Below are 23,746 nucleotides of genomic sequence, written 5' to 3'. Positions count from 1 at the left end.
ACGCCGGAAGGTGAGAATAATAATATTTTTTGTTTTAAATTCAATTTTTTAAGGGATATGGTACCCAAAGCCCGGGGGACAGTCTCCTCTTCTCCGGACCGTGTGTACCATCTGCAAATGTTCTGCTTACTTTTCGCATGGTGTGCACAGCCACACGAGGAAAGTAAGCAGAACAATGCATTCCTATGGGTGCGGGATCGCCGCGATTCTGCTAAATTAATGAGCATTCTGCGTTTTTTACCGCAAAGCGATTTCGCCGCGGTAAAAATCGCAGCATTAGCACAGCATTGCGGAAACCCATAGGAATGCATGGGATGCTTATTTTTCGTGTTTTCGCGGCAAAATCGCGCGGTTTAAACCGCCGCGAAAAAACCGCCATGTGTGAATATAGCCTAAACCCCTCCTGACCCCACACAGAAACTTTACCTCATCCAGCACCATGACAACCAGCACGGCAGAGTGCTGCTTACACTGAGGCCCCTGATCATGTGACCCCCTGCCTCCTCCCTCCTGTGACCTCATCACAGGTCCTGTGCGCGCACAATAGCCCAGCCACATCATTGCAGGCTGCGGTCGGTGCATGGGGTGTGTGGCAGCTCAGTGCAATGTGGGAAAAATAGCGTCCCGGGCAGGACGCGGGTGGGGGGTGTTAAAAACGGGACTGTCCCGCGAGATTCCAGACGGTTGGGAGCTATGCTGATAGGACATAACAGATGGCACTTTTAATATTCTATGGAGAGGAGAATGCAGTAACATTTCTCCATGTGATGAGTGACATACCAGCTCTGGCATGCCAATGTAAGGAGGCTTATTCGCTTTGCAAAGCTCATCTTGGAAATTTAATATGCAGGATTCCTCTTCAGAGAGGAAGATGACTAGAACTCTATAGTGCCACCTGCACAGCAAATAAGCCTCCTTACATTGGCATGCCAGAGCCGGTGTGTCACTCTCCACAAGGAGAAACGTTACCCCTTAGACCTCATTTCAGAACCTCTCATCTAGCCAAATCAGTTCTCATACTTTGCACTGATGAGAAGCAATACCCCGAAACACCATCTCTGCAAATTAAGATTCTGATTTGGCTTTTATCCTAAGTCATATTGGAAGGGTTGTTAAAGGGTCGGGATTGCTGCTTCCAACCGGTGGCACTATAGAGTTCACATCCTCTTCCTCTCCGAATAGGGAATTTGCATATGGAATGGAGAGGAATAGCTATAGGCAACAGACCTTCTGCCGTAAGTTCTCCAGAAACAACATTTACAATTCTCCATAGAACTTTTTGAGCACCACCTGTCATCTCCTAACTCAGTAATGGAAAACTCTCTATTCACCGGACACCATTTCTTTCCAGTGAATTGAGAACTTTAAGACTCAAAGATCACTCCCGAAGAGAAAAACGAAGATTCTGCTAATGAGATATATTATCTAGGTTGTGCAATCCCTACACCCATATTTTGGTGACATGCCAAATATACTTTTTAATTCAATAATTAATTACTTTTATCCTTGGCGTTTCACAGTTAAACCTGCCTGGCTGGAATCGGGCAGCCGACATCTTTCTTATGCATGCTGCCGTAGATCGGGAAGCATGTATTTACTGTCAGGTTCTCTGTAATAACAATCTTATATACAATGCTGTATTAGGAAATTGCTGCTTACAATTTTTATTTCCTTGCCTCTTTGGTCAATCGTTGTTGATAGTATCCCAACAGTCCATAATGCCCTTTGCAATGTACTCTTTGCCAAGCTTTCATGCGGTACTGTAATATACTGTATATTGCAAATTTATGGTTGAGGGTAGATAAAGGAATTTCCTTTCCAGATTTTATGTAATTAAGGCTAAATTCTTCTGTAATGAATACGGATGCCTCTACAGCACCATTTTTAAGGTCTGTTCGCTGTTTGCATCAGCACAAATCTGTCTCCAGTTTTGGAAGATATCAATGGAGTGCTAATGAGTCCAGACTGTTTCCATCTCTGGAGACTGCACAGACTGAATATAATTAGGATGCTCTCTCGTTGTAGGAAACCGGTGTAATTTAAAGGGAATCTGTCACCAGGTGTCAGCACCGCTCCCCGTTCCACGGCTCCCGCTCCCGCTCCCACTGCTGCACTCACCGCCTCCGCTCCGGGCCCGGGTTCCTCCACTGACACTGTCTTGACGCGCGCCCCCGCTCCTCTCGCTTTCCGGCAGCCGGCTTCCCGACGCGCTCCTCCACTTCCCTCGGACGCGCGCACTGTACCTCTGCGCACACGCCGGAGGGTTAGACCGCGTGCCCCTGCAATACAGCCGCCTGCCAGCGTGACCAGACCCGGACCCTCCTCCTAACCAATCAGAGCTTACCACCAGGTATTTCAGGTCGCCCTCCCTTAGTGGAGGCGCCTGACTATTGAGTTACTCTCTCGTTTGTCTAGGCCGTGCTCGCTGTGCTCGCTGCTGCTAGCCACTTGCTTTCAGCTCGCTCCCGTGGTTCTCCTGCCTGTGCCTCTGCTAACCCTCTGTGTCTCCTTCCTTTTTCAGTTCGCCTCCATCCCTGCCTCCTCCTGGTTCCTGCCATCCTCCTCCGTCCGTCCTCAACTCCCTCCTCCTCTGGACCCTGGTTATCCCGTCACCTCACCGGATCTCCCACCTCTCCTCATCTTCAGCTCACCCTCTTGAGCCGACCCCTGGTCCTGGCTGCCGTGGCGCTTGAACTCCCCGAGTCTGCTCCCTAACGGTCCCTGTATAGGGGTCGGTCCACTTGGTGCGCTCGCTCGGGGAGGGTTCGGCGTCATGGTCCAGTGGGTCCACTCTTGCTCCCATCACCAGTAGTGTAACAGAATAGTCAGGCCATGGACCCCGCCGGGGCCGCCGCCCAAAAAGAGTTGGTGTTCCTAAGGGAAAACCAGACCCGTATAATGTCTTTTATGAAGACCATGGATTCCCGCTTGTCGGCATTGCAGGCCGCCGATCCTGGCAACACCTCCCAACTGGCCAGCCTCCAGCAGGAGCTTGTTCAACAACGGGACACCCAGGCCCATATTCTCTCTTATATGGCTTCGGTCGACGATCGGCTGCTTTCCCTTCGGTCGGCTGCCGCACGCGATCCGTCCCGCAGTTCAGATCCCGTACCTGCCCCGTTACCCAGGCTTGGTAAACCGCCTCGGTATGGCGGTGACCCAAAGTTGTGCAGAGGCTTCCTAAATCAGTGCAGGTTACATTTCGAACTCCTGCCCCAACAGTATCCCACTGAGCGGGCCAAGGTTGCCTTCATTGTGTCCCATTTGGAAGGAGAGGCACTCTCCTGGGTGAATCCCCTGTGGGAGCGGGACGATCTCGTTGTCTCTAGTGTCCAGACCTTCACAGACACTTTCCGCAAAGTCTTTGACGAGCCCGGACGGTTGGCTTCCGCAACGGAGTCCCTTTTCTGCCTCACTCAGGGTACCCTTACGATCGGACAATACGCCATCTGGTTCCGTACCTTGGCGTCTGAGTTGGGGTGGAATAATGAGGCTTTGGTTGGGGCCTTCTGGCGTAGTCTCTCTAGCAAAATTAAAGATGAACTGGCGGGGCGAGATACCCCGACCACCTTAGAGGATCTTATTTCCTTGGCCACACGAATCGACCTCCGGTTCCAGGAACGCGCTCGAGAGGCTGCTAGAGACAGGAGACCGCTTAGACCATCTGCTTCTCTTCACAGGCCATCCAGTCCACGTCCTCTTGGGTCATTCTCCAGTCCGGCGCCAGAGCCGATGCAGGTGGATCTGGTCAAGTTGGCAGAACAGCGCCGTAGGGAGAGACTGACGGAGGGTTTGTGCCTGTATTGTGGCAGCGCATCCCACTTCCTGCGTTCCTGCCCTGAGAGGCCGGGAAACTCCTCCACCTAGGGCAGGTAAGAGAGGCCGTCCTAGGTGTGTCTCACTCCTCTCATCACCCTCTTACCCTTTCTGTTCAGCTGGTCTTTTGTCAGAGACGTGGCTCGGAGGTGGCCTATGTGGACTCGGGCGCGGCAGGGAACTTCATTAGATTGAAGGAGGTGAAGAAGTACCGGATTCCCGTGATTACTCTGAAGACTCCACGTGTTATCGCCACTGTAGATGGAAGACCCCTACAAGAATCCTTGTCCTTGGTTACGGAAGAGGTGCGTCTGCAAATCGGGGCCTTGCATCAGGAGTGGATCGCATTCTACGTTCTGCTCAACCAATTCCATGCTCTGCTGCTTGGTCTTCCCTGGCTTAGGACACATGAACCCGTCCTGGATTGGCATTCCGGTGAAGTCCTCCGCTGGGGGCATCCTTGCCAAGAGAGGTGCCTGGGGCCTGTCCGCCCGGCCACTCCTCCTCCAGTCTCCTCGGGTCCTGTGGGCTTACCTGCCACATACTGGTCATTCTCTGACGTGTTTGATAAGAAGGAGGCAGAGACACTTCCCCCGCATCGCCCGTATGATTGTCCTATTGATCTGCGACCCGGGACCACTCCGCCCAGAGGGCGAATTTATCCCTTGTCTCCAGCTGAGACTACGGCCATGTCCAAGTACATTCGTGAAAATTTAGCCAGAGGTTTCATACTGAAGTCTTCTTCTCCTGCCGGAGCCGGGTTTTTCTTCGTGAAAAAGAAAGACGGTTCGCTCCATCTTTGCATTGATTTCCGGGGACTGAACGACATTACTGTAAAGAATAAGTAGCCCTTGCCTCTCATCCCTGAACTCTTCGACCGGCTACGTGGAGCCCGTGTCTTCTCGAAGTTGGATCTACGCGGAGCCTACAATCTCGTCTGCATTCGCCCAGGTGACGAATGGAAAACTGCCTTTAACACCCGGTACGGGCATTACGAATATCTGGTTATGCCCTTCAGTCTCTGCAACGCTCCCGCAGTGTTTCAGGAGTTCGTCAATGATATCTTCCAAGACCTGTTGTACTCCTGCATGGTAGTGTACCTGGACGACATCCTTATTTTTTCCCCGGATCTGGCGTCTCACAGGAGGAGTGTTCGTCTGGTACTACAACGTCTGCGGGAGAATCGCCTCTACGCGAAGCTTGAAAAATGTCTCTTTGAGCAGTCTTCCTTGCCCTTCTTGGGCTACATTGTTTTGGATTCTGGGCTGGAGATGGATCCTGAAAAACTGTCGACAATTCTGCAATGGCCCCGTCCGGTGGGGGTCAAGGCGATTCAAAGATTCCTCGGCTTCGCCAATTACTACCGTCAATTTGTTCCACATTTTTCATCCGTCATCAAACCCATTTCCAGCCTCACTCGCAAAGGCGTCAACTCCTCGTCCTGGCCTCCGGAGGCTGAAGAGGCCTTTTCCTGTTTGAAACAAGCCTTTGCGGTGGCACCTGTTCTACACCGACCCGAGGCTAACAAGCCATTCATTCTGGAGGTAGATGCCTCTTCCACCGGAGCAGGTGCAGTGCTCTCTCAGAGATCCCCTTCCGGCCGACTGGTTGCCTGCGGGTTCTTTTCAAAGGCCTTCTCTCCGGCAGAGTGTAATTACTCCATCGGGGATCACGAGCTGCTGGCCATAAAATTGGCACTGGAGGAGTGGCACTATCTTCTTGAGGGGTCGGTCCACCCGTTTACCATCTTTACCGACCATAAAAACCTGACATACCTCCAGTCAGCCCAGAGACTTAACCCGCAGCAAACCAGATGGTCTCTCTTCTTTGGTCGGTTCGATTTTGAGCTGTGTTTCCGTCCCGGGCCAAAAAACATCAAGGCAGATGCTGTGTCCCGGTCTCTGCAGTCCCCTGATTTGGTGGAGGAACCGACTCACATTATCGATCCAGCCAAGATCATCACAGTGGCCCCTGTGAGACTGATTACTCTTTCTCCAGGCAAGACCTACGTTCCTGAGTCAGACAGAAAAAAGGTACTGCATTGGGGACATTCCTCTAAAGTTTCGGGACATGTCGGAGTCAAAAAGACAATGGAGCTCATCACTCATTTATATTGGTGGCCATCACTTCGCCAGGATGTGACTGACTTCACGGCTTCCTGTCCCTCTTGTGCCAAGGTCAAGGTTCCTAGGCGGCCACCCTCCGGACTTCCTCTGCCAATTCCCTCGATTCCATGGCAACATATAGCTTTGGATTTCATCACGGATCTGCCTAACTCGTCCGGATATACAACTATCCTGGTAGCGGTCGATCACTTCTCCAAGATGGCCCATTTTATTCCTCTTCCAGCGCTGCCTTCCGCTCCAGAGTTGGCGAAGATTTTTATCCAGCACGTCTTCCGCCTCCACGGCTTTCCACAGCATATTGTTTCTGATCGTCGTGTACAATTCACCTCTCGATTTTGGAGAGCCTTATGTAAACTTCTGGAGGTGAGATTGGACTTTTCCTCCGCGTACCACCCTCAGTCTAACGGTCAAGTAGAACGCGTTAATTAGGTGCTAGCATCATATTTACGGCTGTTCTCTAACGCTCATCAAGATGACTGGATCCATGTCCTCCCCTGGGCACAATTCTCCTACAATAATCATTCCGGCGAGTTTTCGGCCAAGTCTCCCTTTTTTGTGGTGTTTGGGATGCATCCTGGAATTCCTCTACCTATATCCGCTGCCTCCGGTGTGCCTGCAGCAGATTCCCTGACCCTGGAGTTCTCCAAGATCTGGTCTGAGACTAATGAGGCTCTCAAAAAGTCTGGGGAGCGCATGAAGAGACACGCTGACAAGAGACGCTTGGATTCTCCGACTTACCTCCCGGACCAACAAGTTTGGCTTTCGGCCAAGTACATTAGGCTGAAGCTCCCTTCTTGCAAACTGGGGCCTCGCTACATTGGGCCTTTCAAGATTCTCAAACGCATTAACAACGTGTCCTACAAGCTGGAGTTGCCTGCCTCGCTCCGGGTTCCCAACTCCTTCCACGTCTCTCTCTTTTAGTCAGTTGTCTTGAATCAGTTCCACCCGGCCCCAAACCCTTCTCCTCTACCTGTCAGTTCCGATGATGTCTTTGAGGTGAGAGACATTTTGGCCTCGAAAAGGGTTAGGGGTAAAACATTTTTTCTAATCGATTGGAAGGGTTTCGGTCCCGAGGAGAGATCTTGGGAGCCGAAGGAGAACATCAATGCTCCACGCATCCTTAAGAGGTTTTTAGCCAGACGCGGTGGAGGGGAATGTAAGAGAGGGGGTACTGTCAGCACCGCTCCCCGTTCCACGCCTCCCGCTGCTGCACTCACAGCCTCTGCTCCTGGCCAGGGTTCCTCCACTGACACTGTGTTGACACGAGCCCCAGCTCCTCTCCCTTTCCGGCAGCCGGCTTCCCGACGTGCTCCTCCACTTCCAGCGGCCGCGCGCACTATACCTCGGCGCACGCGCCGGAGGGGTAGACCGCGCGCCCCTGCAATACAGCCGCCTGCCAGCGTGACCAAACCCGGACCCTCCTCCTAACCAATCAGAGCTTACCACCAGGTATTTCAGGCCGCCCTCCCTTAGTGTAGGCGCCTGACTATTGAGTTACTCTCTCGTTTGTCTAGGCCGTGATCGCTGCTGCTAGCCACTTGCTTTCAGCTCGCTCCCGTGGTTCTCCTGCCTGTGCCTCTGCTAACCCTCTGTGTCTCCTTCCTTTTTCAGTTCGCCTCCATCCCTGCCTCCTCCTGGTTCCCGCCATCCTCCTCCGTCCGTCCTCAACTCCCTCCTCCTCTGGACCCTGGTTATCCCGTCACCTCACCGGATCTCCCACCTCTCCTCATCTTCAGCTCACCCTCTTGAGCCGACCCCTGGTCCTGGCTGCTGTGGCGCTTGAACTCCCCGAGTCTGCTCCCTAATGGTCCCTGTATAGGGGTCGGTCCACTTGGTGCGCTCGCTCGGGGAGGGTTTGGCGTCACGGTCCAGTGGGTCCACTCTTGCTCCCGTCACCAGTAGTGTAACACCAGGTATTTGCTATCCCATTTGAGAGACGCTTAATGTAAGGTCAGAGACCCTGATTCCACCGACGTGTCAGTTACTGAGCTGCTTGCTGTCATTTTAATCAAATTCTTACTTTCTTTGCTGCATATCTAGCAGTGCTCTGAATGCTGAGCTCTGTATAACCCCACCCACACCACTGATTGGCTGCTTTATTTGCACACTGTACATTGGCAGAAAGCTGCCAATCAGTGGTGGGGGCGGTGTTACAAAGAGCAGGAGGACTACACAGCACGAGACAACTGGTCCTCTAATGATATTCTTCTGCAGATAAAGCTTTGATTTTATTGAAACTGCAAAGAATCAAGGCTAGAATCAATGTCTCAGCCCCAACATTGCTTTCAGATTACATAAACCTGCTGATGGATTCTTTTTAAAGCTCCTGGGCTTCAATGCAAACTTTTGCAGTAGGTTCCAGGGTCAACTGCTACTTTGCAGGTTTTACGCCTCTGACTGTATAAAGGAATGTTTCACTAACCACAATCTTAAAACTGGTGACAATTTAAAGCACAAAGTATGTTGAAAAATGGTGAAACCATTATCCATGATTAAGGGATACTTAGATAAAACTTGACAAACGCTCTGAACTGTATCATGATTTCCAGACATAGAGAAGCTGCTCGCCTATTCTAAGCTGTGTCCTTAGAGCATCGTTGAGCTTGTCAGATTATGCACTTTTGTTCTGTGTTTTAGCAATTGAAATCGTGTCTCTGACAATAAAAGAGGAGTCTAAGTGTCTGTTTCCAAACTCTTGAAACGTTTTTGCAGGATTCCAGCAAAAGCCCCAAAAATGTCAAGAAATTTCTTCCTAAGCGAAAGCCTGAAAGGAAAGCATCTGATGATGAGTCTGCCTTCAGGAGAAGTATGCTGCACTTATGTTGTTTTCTGTTTTCTTAATTTACAATTTATGGATATGTATGGAAAGAACCTTTGTAACAGTGCAGAGAAATAAAAATCAAGTTTTACTTTTTAATGGGGGTTATACAGGACTATTTTTTTTACTATGGGCATAAATGTAAACAGGCAGGTGGTTGCTACCAACCTACAAGTACCTGTCTGCTGTGCCTGGCACCGATCTCTGCTGGCACAGAGCGACTCCAGACCGCTCCTGCTGGTGATTCAGTGACTTCCGCAGCCGTCACATCGACACAGCAGCGGCTTCTCTTCCGCTCTGCTCTATTGATGGGACATGACTCCCTAACTGCAGGGGAGCTGTCTGTCAGTCAGCATTATGTCAGCAGTCACGTAATGTCTACAGAGCGGACTGGAAGAGGAAGAGCTGCTCTGTTGACATGAAGCAGCTGAATCGCCGGCAGGAGCAGTCAATGACCACTCTGTGCTGGCGACCGGTGGAACAGGCAGGTTGTTAGTTTTTAGACCTATAGTTAAAAAAGAGATAAAATAGTCCAGGATAAGCTCTTTAAATCTGTTACAAAGCCCTTCTAACCCCAAAACTTTTAAAAATACTGAAAAACCTGGGCCCTGTTATTTTTAATAACCTGCATGGCTATCCTAGCGGATAGGTGAATTTTATTCCTAATGAACCAAAATGCATGTTAAGGGTAATTATTTAGAAGAAGTCAAAATGGGTACAGCTTCTGTACCAGTTTTACCAGTTCAGTTCTGTTTGCATAGAGGTTTAATGATGCGCTTAACCTTGCAGGCACTGTAGCACTGGAGGAGGATGCACAAATTCTCAAAGTAATTGAGGCATATTGCACAGGAGCCGGGTTTCAGCAAAGCCTTAATTCTGGTAAATGTTCGTTATTGTGTTCTCTTTCATTATCATTTATTAAATGAACTTTTTAATTTATAAAATTTTACTCTTAATATAGATTTTAATATTGCTTTTCTAATGAGATGATGTCATAATTATATTTATTCCATAGATTAAAGCTTTCATATTACTATATTTATAGGCTATCATCCTTTGTAGCGATTACCCAGTAGTGTTAGTTTTTTATTCCTAGGCTGTATTCTATTCTGGCGGTGATGTCACAAATGTTTTTGCCTCCATTTGTAAACAGTGTTTTATTGTTTGTGCCACAAAATAGTTTTTCTTTATCTTTAGGCTTTGTTCTATTCTGGTGTGCTGCTTTATAGATGGTCTGTAGTTCTATTGTGACGATGTGTTGTCTAAGATGTGTTCTATTTTTATAATCTCGCAATAGACTCTCTCTTTATTTAGAGGTTGTTTTCTTGTGTGAAGATGCATGCTACTGTACAAATGTATGCACAGGGGAAAATCTCCTGTAAGTGCAATGCAAAAAAACAATAAAAAAAATTAAAATGCAGAAGCACTCTGTAAGTGTCAAATTGTACACTGACATTGAATATATATGGATTTATTTTAAATCACACTGTTAAGTTTAGTATACTTATGCATGTAAGATTCGTAGCTCACATTTTGAATCCAGACCAAGGTAACCTCATACAGATCGTAGAATCATAGAATGATAGAGTTGGAATGGATCTGCATGGTCATCTGGTCCAACCCCCTGCTCAATGCAGGATTCACTGGACATCTCAGGCAGATGTCTGTCCAGCCTCTGTTTGAAGACTGCCATTGAAGAAGAACTCGCCACCTCTCATACACTAAATAGACTTGCGTTTCTCTTGCGCCCATGCCTGCAAAATGACAAAGAGCCATCAGAGCCCCTGGAACATTAAAAAGGGGTGTCAATGGGTTAAGCATACTGCAGTGGAACTAAATGAAACAAAAAAAGTTTATAAGTAAAATAAAACAAATATTAAGCAAAAGTATGTAGAAAATGAATCTACAAAACGTGACAAATTACAGCTGTCTTTGCTGTAAAGTCTTGAAACAAAACAAGTTATTTTGCAAAAAAAGTTTTATTGCGCAAAATTAAAAAATATAGCACTATAGAAATTGTTGTTAACTCCAATCTGATCTAGGCTTGAAGACCAATTGTACTTCTGTGTTAGGTAGAAGCAGACAAGAGATATCCATGAGTAATAAATAATTGTTATTCAGGGGCTAATTGATTTCAACAAGAAAAAATAATCCAGTTTATGCTATGTTGAAAAAAAATACAATTGATGTGAATAAGGGCTTGAAGATCAGACGGTTTAAGGGTTAAGGCAGAGATTTTTTCTAAATCTGTGAGAGATTGTAATCTTGTTGCTTCCTGTGTGTGCTACAAAAGTAGAATATCTCCAAATCAATTGTTCTTTTGCCACAAAAATGTTGCTTTTAAAATGAAAGATGCGTGTAAGAGCGGTATATAGGTACATAAAGTCATTCTTTTAAAGTGCACGTTTATGCTCTATTCCAGCGTCGTGCTACTTCACTAGTGGAGACTTCATAAAATATTTCCACCACAAAAATGCAGAAATGTGCAGGAGGCTGACTTAATCTCTTCAATCAAAATATTTATTTATGGTCCATAAATCAAAGATGACTGAAATAATTGTATAAGAACATCTGGAAATGGCAATTCCACGATACTGTCTGCATCACTCCAGTCTCCTTGTGCACATGCCATCCATTTCTCGGCAAATCTGTATGCTGCACAATGACAGCGCACAGCCTAGAAAACTGCAGGCAGTAGAATAGAAATACAAGTGATCTGAAACCAAATTGGAAGTTGTTATAATTGTTTTTAGCTGCTCTGGGTGGTATAGTTTGAAGCCATGCAGCGCCTGAGTTTTATGCTGTTCCTATAATAGTGTTTGTGATCATTATTCTGTTACAGGTACCCGCAAAGATTCGGCTCCACAGGTCATGCTACTTGAGGATGAAAATCTGATCATTGATGACATGAGAAGTAATGGACAAACCGCTCCTGAAGAAAAGTAAATTATCTTTTACCTAGATAACGGAATGGAGAAAAAATAGGCCCTGACTTATCAGTTTTCACCAGAATTCTGCCAGAAAAACAGTGTAATATGTTGCAAAATTGCTGTGCAGCTAATAGTGCTGTGTAATTTTGCAATTTTTCAAATTTTTTTGGTCAGCTTCGCTAACTTTCTGAAAATTGGGTGGAGCTTGCCAAGCACACCTAACAAATTGGTTAATTGATGCCAAAAAGTATCGTAAATTAAAACAACTCTCTGTGACTGGAGTACACTTCTTGCAGGCAGTGCATGGCAGCTGAAAGATTTATCAAATGTACAGTGGCATGTAAAAGTTTGGGCACCCCTGGTCAGAATTACTGTTATTGTGAACAGTTAAACAAGTTGAAAAGGAAATGATCTCTGAAAGGTCTAAAGTTAAAAATGACTTATTTACCCTATTTTTCGAACGATAAGACGCACTCCCACCCCCCCACCAAATCTGTGGGGAAAATGGGGGTGTGTCTTATAGTCAAAATGTATGGTACTTACACTTAACGTGGTGGCAGCAGGAGTCGGGCAATTCTTCCGGTGGTCCTGGTCGGACGCTGGGGGTGATGATTGCGCTCGGTGGTGCCGGGGGCTCCGGTGACATTTTCTGAAAGCCCGGAGCCCCACACTTCTATTGCCTTGATGCTGTCAAATCTGGGAAAATGGCTGCCTGAGGCGACGCATGTACAGATTGAGATCTCGGCTCACCACTGATCTTTGGCACCATCGAGCACCGCCGCACCATCATCGCCCTGCAGCGTCGGACATCAGAAAAGTGTTGGTGGAGCCCCCCACACCACCGAGCACCACCGCACCAGGCTGCATGGGAGCGAGATCATCGCCCTGTAGCATCAGACCACCAGAAGAATCGCCCGACTACTGCTGCCACCAGCGCTGCCAATCCCTCCCGGGTAAGATGAATTCAGGACTGTAAGACGGACCCCCATTTGACACATTCATTTTTTTCCCCATTTTCCTTCTGAAAATTTGGGGTGCGTCTAAGGTTATGTGCACACGTTGAGGATTGCTGTGCGGAATCTGCATCTTTTGGCAGAATCCGCAGGTCAAAATCCGCACGTTTTTTATGCGGATTTCCTGCAGATTTTGTGCGGATTTGGCCTGCGTTTTTACACCTTCAGATTCCAATAATGCAATGGGTGATGGGTGTAAAAATGTTGCGGAATCCGCAAAAAGAATTGACATGCTGCGGAAAAAAAACGCTGTGTTTCCGTTCTGATTTTTCCATAGCATATGAACAGCTTTTTTTTCCCCATAGAGTCACATTGTACTGTAAATCACTTGTGGATCTGCAGCAGATCCGCAGGGGCAAATCCGCTGCGGATCTGCAGCAAATCTGCAACGTGTGCACATACCCTTATGGTCCGGCGCATCTTATAGTCTGAAAAAAAATATGGTACTTTGTATTTTAGGCAAAAAAAAAGAAAAATATATATAAATATATAGTTAGTTAGTCTTTTTTAATAGCGTTATTTTACATGACAGGTTGTTAGGGACGGCGGAACGCACTAAATATTAAATAACGTTAAGTGCGTTCACCGCCCGGGGTCCACCGTGCAGAAGGTGTAAACACTGCTGCTAGATAATGGCGGACGTGTAATAAGGCGATATAACGCACGCGGGTTAGACATCACCCGGGGTGCACTGAGCGATCTCTGTTTATTCACAGAGACGCCTAAGTGTTAAACACAAAAGGCTGAACCTGTTAACATCACAGGTCTCAGAGGAGTGCACGCATGGTATATGGTCACAGGAGCTGGGCCCTAGGCAGAGGGTCAGAGTCCGTCTAGACCTACCGTGCGTGCGGCATCACAACTGAGGACGCCAAGAGGAGCTGCAGACTGCAACACGGCGACAGACACTGCCGCTAATCGACAATGCCCGGAAGCAGGCGCACTGTCGGACGCTAGCACTGTGGAGGATGCTAATGTGGCTAGTAGCTTGCCACTGGCTGGCGTTGACTCTAATACACACTCATAATAACAGAGGGAGGGGATCTTAATGAGTCATTCGCAGTTTCGTGCATCCATCATCATTCACACAGTAAGCAACTAGAGACTATACTAGCGCATGGCCGAGCAGCCATGCAAACCTTTTATAGCCGGGACCTTCCGGAAGTTTCCAGATCCCTGAGATGGACCAATCAGATCAAGAAAAGGACCTGGGCATGTGACTCCCGATCTCCAATGGGAGATCATCTCGTGAGCATGCCCAGTAGAGCGACGGAGGGACTTAACCTCTGGAGCGATTTGCTGCTGAGCAGCCTGCACTGCTATTGCTGACCCAAAGGTGGCAGCAACTGCCAGACCCACAGAGCAGGACTGGGCAGAGCGTCTGGGCGCCGGGACTGCTGAGCAATCTCCTCTGCGGTCGATAGATAATGGTAGACCGCAGAATGTGAGGCTCTGGATTCCTGTTGAGCCGCTGCAGGAACCCGACGCCTAACATGACCCCCCTCCTAGGGCCCCCTCCCCCCTGAGCCTTCCAATCCATCAAAAAAAATTTTTTTCCATGTACCACCTTGTGTCCCACAGAGGCATAGGCCTCAGACTCGTCCTAAGACAAGTCTGATGTCCCGGCAGATGACTCGGAAATCCGGGACCTGTGAACAGGTTTGAGAAGGGACACATGGAAGGCGTCAGGGATGGCTAAGTCACCAGGAGCAGAAGTTGGAGTGGGGCACCGATGTGTGTCGGCGGGCATCTTCATTCTCTCTTTAGAGGCTTGAGTGGCATGCGGGGTGCGACTCAAACTGTCGCGAACCTCCACTGCCCGGTCTGCCACCGGCAAGGGATACAGTAACCCAGCCAGCCTCTGTTTAGAGGAGCTGCTCCGAGCACAAGAGGCGCATGCCTGAATGTATTTTTTAGTGTCCCAAGCCCTGTGCGGCCACCAATAAGACCTTGCCAGGAGTTTTGTGGTCTGCTTGTAGCCAAAGTGACCACCCACCCTGGACGCGTGTGCCCACGTGAGAACCTTGGACCGTAAGTTAGGAGGGACAAAGGTCTTGCCCAGCGGCACTGACTCGAGGACGACCAGAGCCACATTCTTCAGACTCCCAGTAGGGGGCGCGGAAAGATCCGCAGGCACCTCCGCAGAGGCTACTTGGTCACTTTCCCCCATGCACCTTCCCACACAGTTTTTGCTCCATCCCAGTATTCTCCCCGAGGACCACTCTATATGAGGGGAATGGCAATGGAGCCAGGGAACCCTGAGGAGCACCTGATCGATGCCCTCTGGCATAATGAGCAGGGAAAGCGTCTCCTGGTGAGACGGTGAAATTGAGAGCCTAAGGGGTGCTGTTTGGTGTGTAATCTGGGATGATAAGGTCGCCCCGTTGACCACCCTGATGGGCACTGGGTGAGAAAGTGATACCAATGGGATAGCGTGCTGTTGGGCGAAGGACGAAGACATAAAGTTCCCTTCTACCCCGGAATCCACCGTGACCTGTACCTCCCAAGAGGAATCACCGCTATCTAACATTCCTTGGAGCGCCGGTTTAGGGGAGAAGGTCTCCATAGCAAATAGACCCCCACCAATTACCAGTGGACGCGATTGGTTATTCGGCCACTGCGAACACCTGTTAGCCAGGTGACCAGACTGTTGACACTGGTAACAGTGTGTGGAGCTTTGTGCCGGATGCGTCTTAAGACCGGCGCGGGACACCTCCATGGGCTCTGGAGGTAAACTCTCTGGCTAGGGTGGTTCTAGAGGTTCAAAGAGTTTGGGAGCCAAGCTAACCTTCCGTCTGGATTGAGCACGCTCCAGGCGGCGCTCTGAAAAACGGGGATCGATGCTGGTGGAAATGGCAATCAGCTCCTCCAGACCTACGGGAACCTCTCTGGTAGATAGAGCATCCTTAACATGCTCCGCCAAACCTCTCCAGAACACAGGGATGAGGGTTTTATCAGACCATTCCAGCTCGGAAGCCAGTGTCCGGAAACGGACGGCGCACTGGCTGACCGAGAGGGATGCCTAAGTTAACGCTAGTAGCTGGAGAGAGGTGTCGTGAGTGAACCATGGCCCCAAGAAGACCTGCTTTAGGGATGTTAAGAACTGAGCAGCGGTCCAAACTTCTGGGTCACCACGCTCCCACAGCGGCGTGGCCCACTCCAACGCCCTGCCCGACAGAAGGGAAACGATAAACCCCACCTTAGCCCGTTCCGTAGGGAATCGCGCGGCCAGTAACTCAAGCTGGATAGAGCACTGGCTCTCGAAACCCCTGCAGGAGGCGCTGTCGCCAGAAAATTTATCGGGCAACGGGATGCGGGAAACTGTCGTTGCAGGCGTGGATGTGGACACTCGTGAGACAGCCTCTGCAACTGCCTGAGCAGCAGCCTCAGTAAACTTCGCTGCTGAGGTGGCACTCTCGAGAGAAGCCAACCTGCCCTCCAGCTGCCGAATGTACTGCAGTAGCTGCTGCTGGTCCGCCATTACTAGCCAGACCCTGGCGCTAGTATAATGTTAGGGATGGCGAAATGCACTAAATATTAAATAACGTAAAGTGCGTTTGCCACCCGGGGTCCACCGTGCAGAAGGTGTAAACACTGCTGCTATATAATGGCGGACGTGATATAAGGCGATATAACGCACTCGGGTTAGACATCACCCGGGGTGCGCTGAGCGATCTCTGTTTATTCACAGAGACGCCTAAGTGTTAAACACAAAAGGCTGAGCCTGTTAATGTCACAGGTCTCAGAGGAGTGCATGCACGGTATATGGTCACAGGAGCTGGGCCCTAGGCAGAGGGTCAGAGTCCGTCTAGACCTACCGTGCTTGCGGCGTCGCAACTACGGACGCCAAGAGGAGCTGCAGACTGCAGCGCGGCAACAGACACTGCCGCTAATCAACAATGCCCGGAATTAGGCACACTGTCAGACGCTAGCACTGTCTAGGAAGCTAATGTGGCTGGTAGCTTGCCACTAGCTGGCGCTGACTCTAAACCTAAGTCCCTATACACACTCGTAATATCAGAGGGAGGGGATCTTAATGAGTTATTCGCAGGTTCATGCATCCATCATCATTCACACAGTAAGCAACTAGAGACTATACTAGCGCATGGCCGAACGGCCATGTGAACCTTTTATAGCCGGGACCTTCCGGAAGCTTCCAGATCCCTGAGATGGACCAATCAGATCACGAGAAGGACCTGGGCATGTGACTCCCGATCTCCAATGGGAGATCGCCTCGTGAGCATGCCCAGTAGAGCGACGGAGGGACTTAGCCTCTTGAGCGATTTGCTGCTGAGCAGCCTGTATTGCTATTGCTGACCCAAAGGTGGCAGCAACTGCCAGACCCACAGAGCATGACTGGACAGAGCGTCTGGGACGCCGGGACTACTGTGCAATCTCCTCTGCGTTCGATAGATAATGGGAGACCGCAGAATATGAGGCTCTGGATTCCTGTTGAGCTGCTGCAGGAACCCGACGCCTAAAGGGCATGTCACACTAAGAGATATCGCTAGCAATATCGCTATAACTAGTGACGTTATAGCGATATTGCTAGCGATATCTCTGTGTCTGATACTTACCTAACACCGGCTCCCCCGCTGGTTATCGCTGATCGCGCGAGAACGTTCAGGACTGTTTCTCGTCGTCAGCTTCCTGCTGTGAGGACGAGCGACGCGTGGAGCCGGGCGGGAGGACGCAGGATCGCCTGGTGTGACAGGTAAGTAGCGACCCCCGTCCCCAGCGATGTCGCTAGTGAGATCTGCCTGTGTGGCAGCTCACTAGCGACCACTTAGCGATGTACCAGCGATCCTGACCGCATCATATCGCTGGTCGGGATCGCTGGTACATCGCTAAGTGTGACAGTACCTTAAGGCTATGTGCACATGTAGTTTTTTGCCTCTGCGGATTTTGTATTGAAAACCGCAGATAAATCTTGTCCTGCGGTTTATCTGCGGTTTTACACCTCATAATGGATGAGGTGTAAAACTGCAGCGTTTCTGCACCAAACAATTGACATGCTGCGGATTGTAAACCGCAGCAAAACCGCGCGGAAAAATCCGCAGCATGTGCACTGCATTTTTTTATTTCCATAGGAAATAAAGGTCCTGTACAATGCAGCAAAATCTGCTGCGGACCTGCAGGTGCAGAAACGCTGCAGAACCGCAACAGAATCCGCACCGTGTGTACATACCCTAACACAGTTTCCCGTTAAATGTTCTGCATCCCTGTAGAATCTGCCAGTAAGGTCAGTCACCTGAAACTGCATATAGAGGCATGCTGGTCTTAAAAGATGTAAAGGTGTTGACAGATATACATTTCAAAGACCCGCATGCCCATTTATGCGGTCTTGGGGTGGGTTAACACATTTTCTTTTAAGATTTGGGTTAGGAGACCAAATATTAAACTTACTCAAGTGAGAAGGAACAAAAGGTCATAAACATAAGCATCTCAGCTTTAAAGATAAATGGAGAGATCAGATTCTTGCGATTTTTATTGTCTTTAGTGAGAGTACGTGGTAAGCAAATTTAAAGATAATAAACTAGGTAGAGAACTCCTTTAAATTATAAATTATGACAAGAATAGTCAAAGTCCTCTGCAAGTATTTATCGTTTTAGAAAAGATGAAAACATAAATAAACAAAATAATTCCTAGAGTCGGCATGGAATCATTATTTGCCGGAGGGGGGTGTTTAAGTCATTTTTTTTTTTTTGTCGTGTGGTATTCGGTGACATTGTTTTGCACTAAATTCATCAAAATGATGCATGTGGTTCATGAATCATGTGTCAAATAAAAAGGCTCTTAATTTTTATCTTTAACCTGTTTTGTATTTATTTTTTTAGCGCAAAAGATCTCATGTTCTTTTAAAATGTTGCAAAATGTGTGGCAAAATTTCAGGCATACATGAAACCGCTATTTTACTTGGCTATATGTGCTACAAATTTTGCAACACTGTGAAAAGTCACAATTGGTGAATCATGTCAAAACATATGGAAATGGCGCAAATGAAAAGATGAATATGGCATGGGCAAAATTACTACAATGAACTGGGCCCATAGTCTGAAATGCTTTGTTCCCGGGTATTTGACACTCCTATGATTAGTAGGAATATGCGCAACTATTATTTCATCTTAATTAGAATGACAACACAGAATCTCTACAAGACTTGATGTTGTCTGCAAAGTCCTGCATGATTGTGGCTAATAAAAACATGGACCAATATTCAGGTTAAGATTCACTAATAGAAAATAAAATAGGAAATTTCTCTGTAACATTGTTAGAACTATGTGTGGTCTATTTTTTATTTTTTATTTTAACATATATATATAGTATATATATATATATATATATATATATATATATATATATTGTAGGGATGTGACTCGCTCAGGTGCAGCGGGAGACAATCATGAGGCAGGTTCTTCCCAAAGTTCATGAGGTTTATTTGCTCCATAAACCATAAATCAGCATATCACCAAAATAGCCTCTAGCTTAGGCACAAAAGAACATAAACGTCCGTGGCTTCAGACTCGGACCGAGAGTCTCAGCACATGCTGGGAGGTGTAGTCCTCCCCATATACACTAATATACCCAGCTCAGGGCAATGTCCAGAGCAGCGCTCTATCTGCAGCCGCAGACCCAGGAAGGCTTCTCCTTCCTTAGCACACAGGCCCCTCTCTGTAGTGTCCCACCTGGACACAGGGAAGTCTGTCCACACTCTCACAGACTCCCTCCCACACTCTCTCACATGTGCCAAACACCTCAATTACATAGCCCTGTAACCACACCCACAGGTGATCACATGACTATGACATCACTAAAGGTTGTATAGACACACACAGGCTTCCCTGACACAGTGTAACAGAAAGATCAGCAGTACCTCTGCTGATCAATACACCCTGGAGCCTGCATCCCAAGGCCACCCACCTTGAGACCCATAATGGTCATTTAGGACCCTGCTCCTGTTACCACACTGAATGTGCCTGTACACCCGTCCTGGGACACCCACGCAGTGCCCCCTAGCTGACATAGTGGTAACTACACCACATACCTCCCCCCTCTGTTCAAACTTGTGGGGTTGAACACATGACATCACCCAGGGATCTTGAGACCTGGCACCCATGTCACCTTGCCCTACCAGTCGGGAGGACCATCTCCGTCTGTTTCGGTAGTCATACTGCATATTTACGTTAGGCCTCCCCTGCCCCCAGCGGTCAGTATCTCGGCCTTGGGCCTTCCCGTCAACGTCCGTCAGTGTGACCAGACACTCTTTAGTCTCCGCCTGTCTGCAGTGTGCTCCATCACGCGACCTTTCTCTCACTGACTGGCTCTCCCAGTTCGCACGGTCATGAGTCCCACGTCCAGCTGGGCCAACTGGCTGGTCTGAGTCTGACCCTCTGTCGCTATGTCCACCACCAAGTCTCGTGCCTATGTTACTAAGATTAGACCGGCCACTTGCGGACTCTCGACGTTCTTGCCTTCGACTACCTGTCCTTTCATTCCTTGGAGGATCCCTTCGGGTCCTTACACCTTGGGTTGGAGGGGGACGCCACCTGACATTCTGTATCTGCTTATTCACCTGCAGTCGATCCTGTCTTAGCTGCTCAATCTCCTTCAGGTATGCTACCCGATATTCCAGGAGCATGCGAAGCTTCCCAATGCTTTCCACCGAACCAACCACAATGACAGGAACCATGTCATCTTCAACAGCGACTTGGATTTCAGCAGCAGGTGGGATCCTCACTCTCTTCACCATCTCCTGCATTACCTTTCCAAGTCTGCCAACAACTTTCCCCACCAGATTTTTGGGTACCGGAATTATGTCTTCCACAAAGCCCAGCCGACTTTGCGCTTCCCTTGCAAGCTCCAGACGTCGAGCGGCTTTCCTATTACGCTCCACGAGCATCTGTTTCGTGCGGAGACATTGTAGGTGCATCTCCTTCAGGACAGCCACCCTTCTCTCTGTGTCTTCCGTTTCTGCCAGTATCACCAACTGGTCTGTTTCTGGTGCCCAGCTCACACTATAGGCCTTTACTGCCTTTTTAAAGGTCTCATGCACACCTTCGCTGGCACACGCTTCTCGCACGTCTTCGGGTACCTCCATCACGCACTTGAAGGTCATGGATTGCTCTCATCCTGGACAGATGGCTCTGGGTTCCCCACGGACACTTCCCTCAAGGTATCTGCCAAGACCGGGTGACTGTCTTGTGCAGCTCTTGGCTCACCATCTTCCTGAGATTTACAGTCTTCAGGACCCTTTTCCAAGATGGGCTTTGGCAGTTCTGCCTTGCTATCAGTCGGGCAAGGCCGCTGTACGTCTTCGCCCATCCACTTCTTCTCCTGTAGAAGACCTTTTACTACTCCACTGAGTTCTTGCAGAACTTTATCTCGCTCCTCTGCCAGGTAGCGACGCTGATCCTCTCTCCTGAGAATCTCCTGTTGATGCTTCTCTTGGGCCTCTCTGAGCACCTCCATATCTTCCAACAGGGTCTTGTTCATGGTTTTACACGCTGACAGGTGACCTCTGAGCTCAGAGACTTCCTTCTCCAGCTCATCCACTCTGTGCTCAGCTGCTTGCCTTAGGACTCTTTCCCGTTCGACATGTTCTGTTACAGTCTCCTTTATAAGCTGTATCTCACGATCTTGTTCTCTTTTGGCCAGCACGTGTCTCACCACTACCTCTTTAATTATATCATCAAAGGGTACCACTGGGTCAGTCACACCAGTCGAGTGAACCCTCCAGTTACCGTCCAGCACCAATGTGTCTAGTCCAGTAGTCTCATCTCCCAGCCCACCATCTGTCTTATCACGAGACGTCAGGTCCGTCAGTTGGGCAGATGTACTTCTTCCTCTGGTCAGTTCTACCTCTGACCTGTCCATGTCAGGAGCCGTCACTGTTTCAGTGTCTGCTTGCCCCACAGTCGAAGCATCTCCACCGTCCGACCAAACGTCATCAAACAAAAGAAAGTCCCGGCCCCTCTCCCAGGCATAGACTAAGTCCCGTGGTATCCCTCTACCTTGGCACTCACCACCTTTGGTCCCCTCAAACACTACTCTGTCTACTGCGTAGTTCACCGTGACCCCGTGTTTACAGCGAACCCTGACGTTTTTCTCGGTCAGAGAGAAAACGAGAGGAGTTCCTGTCAGAGTCACCTGACTCTCTGATTCCAGCCGACCAAAGGCTCCTTCCCGGTGCAGCATCACTGTACACATCTGTGGCCCATCATTACTCCCCGGAAAGGATATTCCACATTCTGAAAAAGACCTGCACATACACTGCGGTACTCCAGACATACCTACTGAGTCACCCAGTGCTGTCACTTCTTCACACTTGGCCACTTTCTGGACCACCACCCCACTTTGGGTTGCTACTAGAGTTGAGCGATACCGTCCGATACTTCAAAGTATCGGATCGGAATGGATCGGCCGATCTTAAAAAAAAGTATCGGTATCGCCGATTCCGATACCGGAAGTCCCATTCAAGTCTATGGGACTTCCGGTATCGGAATAAGAAAAACCCTGTTTTTGCCTTGTACAGCCTCTCTGGGGTCTGTACGGGCCTTTCGGGGGGCTGTGCCGGCCTGCCAGGGGGTCTGTGCAGGCTCCGGTGGTCTGTGCCGGCCTGCCGGGGGGCTGTGCCGGCCTGCCGGTGGTCTGTGCAGGCTCCGGTGGGCTGTGCCGGCCTGCCGGGGGGCTGTGCCGGCCTGCCGGTGGTCTGTGCAGGCTCCGGTGGGCTGTGCCGGCCTGCTGGGGGGCTGTGCCGGCCTGCCGGTGGTCTGTGCAGGCTCCGGTGGGCTGTGCCGGCCTGCCGGGGGGCTGTGCCGGCCTGCCGGTGGTCTGTGCAGGCTTCGGGGGTCTGTGCAGGCATCGTCCGATGGGACTACAAGTCCCATCGGGCGATGCCTGCTACCATGACAGTGATTGACACATTAGCCAATGATGGGACAGTAGTAGTCCCATCATCCGGCTAATGTGTTGAATGAAAAAAAAAAAAAAAAATGACATGCTACATACATGCTACATACATACAACATGCATACTACATATATACTACATGCATGCTACATACATACTGCATGCTACATACATACTACATGCTACATACATACCACATATATACTACATACATACTACATGCATGCTACATGCTACATACATACTACATACATACTACATACATACTACATGCATGCTACATACATAATGCATGCTACATACATACTACATATATACTACATGCATGCTACATACATACTACATGCTACATACATACCACATACATACTACATACATACTACATACATACTACATGCATGCTACATACATACTACATGCTACATACATACCACATACATACTACATACATACTACATGCATGCTACATACATACTACATGCTACATACATACCACATACATACTACATATATACTACATGCATGCTACATACATACTGCATGCTACATGCATGCTACATACATACTACATGCTACATACATACTACATATACAGTGCCTACAAGTAGTATTCAACCCCCTGCAGATTTAGCAGGTTTGATAAGATGCAAATAAGTTAGAGCCTTCAAACTTCACACAAGAGCAGGATTTATTAACAGATGCATAAATCTTACAAACCAAAAAGTTATGTTGCTCAGTTAAATTTTAATAAATTTTAAACATACAAGTGTGGGTCAATTATTATTCAACCCCTAGGTTTAATATTTTGTGGAATAACCCTTGTTTGCAATTACAGCTAAGGCTAGTTTCACACTTGCTTTTTTTTGCAGCGCGTTTTTCCCGCAAAAAAACGCATTGAAAAAACGCATACAAAAGCATACAACTGCTGCGTTTTTTTCAAGCATTTTTATGAGCATGCATGAAAAAAACGCAGCGTTTTTATGCGTTTGTATGCGTTTTTAGTGCGTTTTTACCGCGTTTGCGTTTTTTTCCAACATAAGGGTGGCCCCTCACACTAACCCAAACCATGACTTTACTAACCCTAACCCTAACCCTGACCCTAACCCTAACCCTGACCCTAACCCTTAACCAAAT

At 48.5% G+C, this 23,746-nt stretch overlaps 1 protein-coding gene across 3 annotated transcripts in view; it reads left to right on the top strand.

The window, feature by feature from the left end:
* Positions 1–23,746, top strand: part of ARHGEF6 (Rac/Cdc42 guanine nucleotide exchange factor 6) — a 242,387-nt gene that overhangs the window by 198,101 nt on the left and 20,540 nt on the right. For all 3 annotated transcript variants that reach the window (XM_073543558.1, XM_073543557.1, XM_073543559.1), the window contains 3 exons: positions 8,655–8,748; positions 9,550–9,639; positions 11,603–11,702. In XM_073543558.1, the coding sequence (XP_073399659.1) occupies positions 8,655–8,748; positions 9,550–9,639; positions 11,603–11,702 (284 nt within the window). The remainder of the gene's footprint in view (positions 1–8,654; positions 8,749–9,549; positions 9,640–11,602; positions 11,703–23,746) is intronic.

Source organism: Dendrobates tinctorius, unplaced genomic scaffold (assembly GCF_039654945.1).
Source record: "Dendrobates tinctorius isolate UK_male_01 unplaced genomic scaffold, ASM3965494v1 ptg000133l, whole genome shotgun sequence".
Lineage (NCBI taxonomy): Eukaryota > Metazoa > Chordata > Amphibia > Anura > Dendrobatidae > Dendrobates > Dendrobates tinctorius.
The sequence above is the reverse complement of the archived record's forward strand: the minus strand, read 5'-3'. Positions and strand labels throughout refer to the sequence as shown.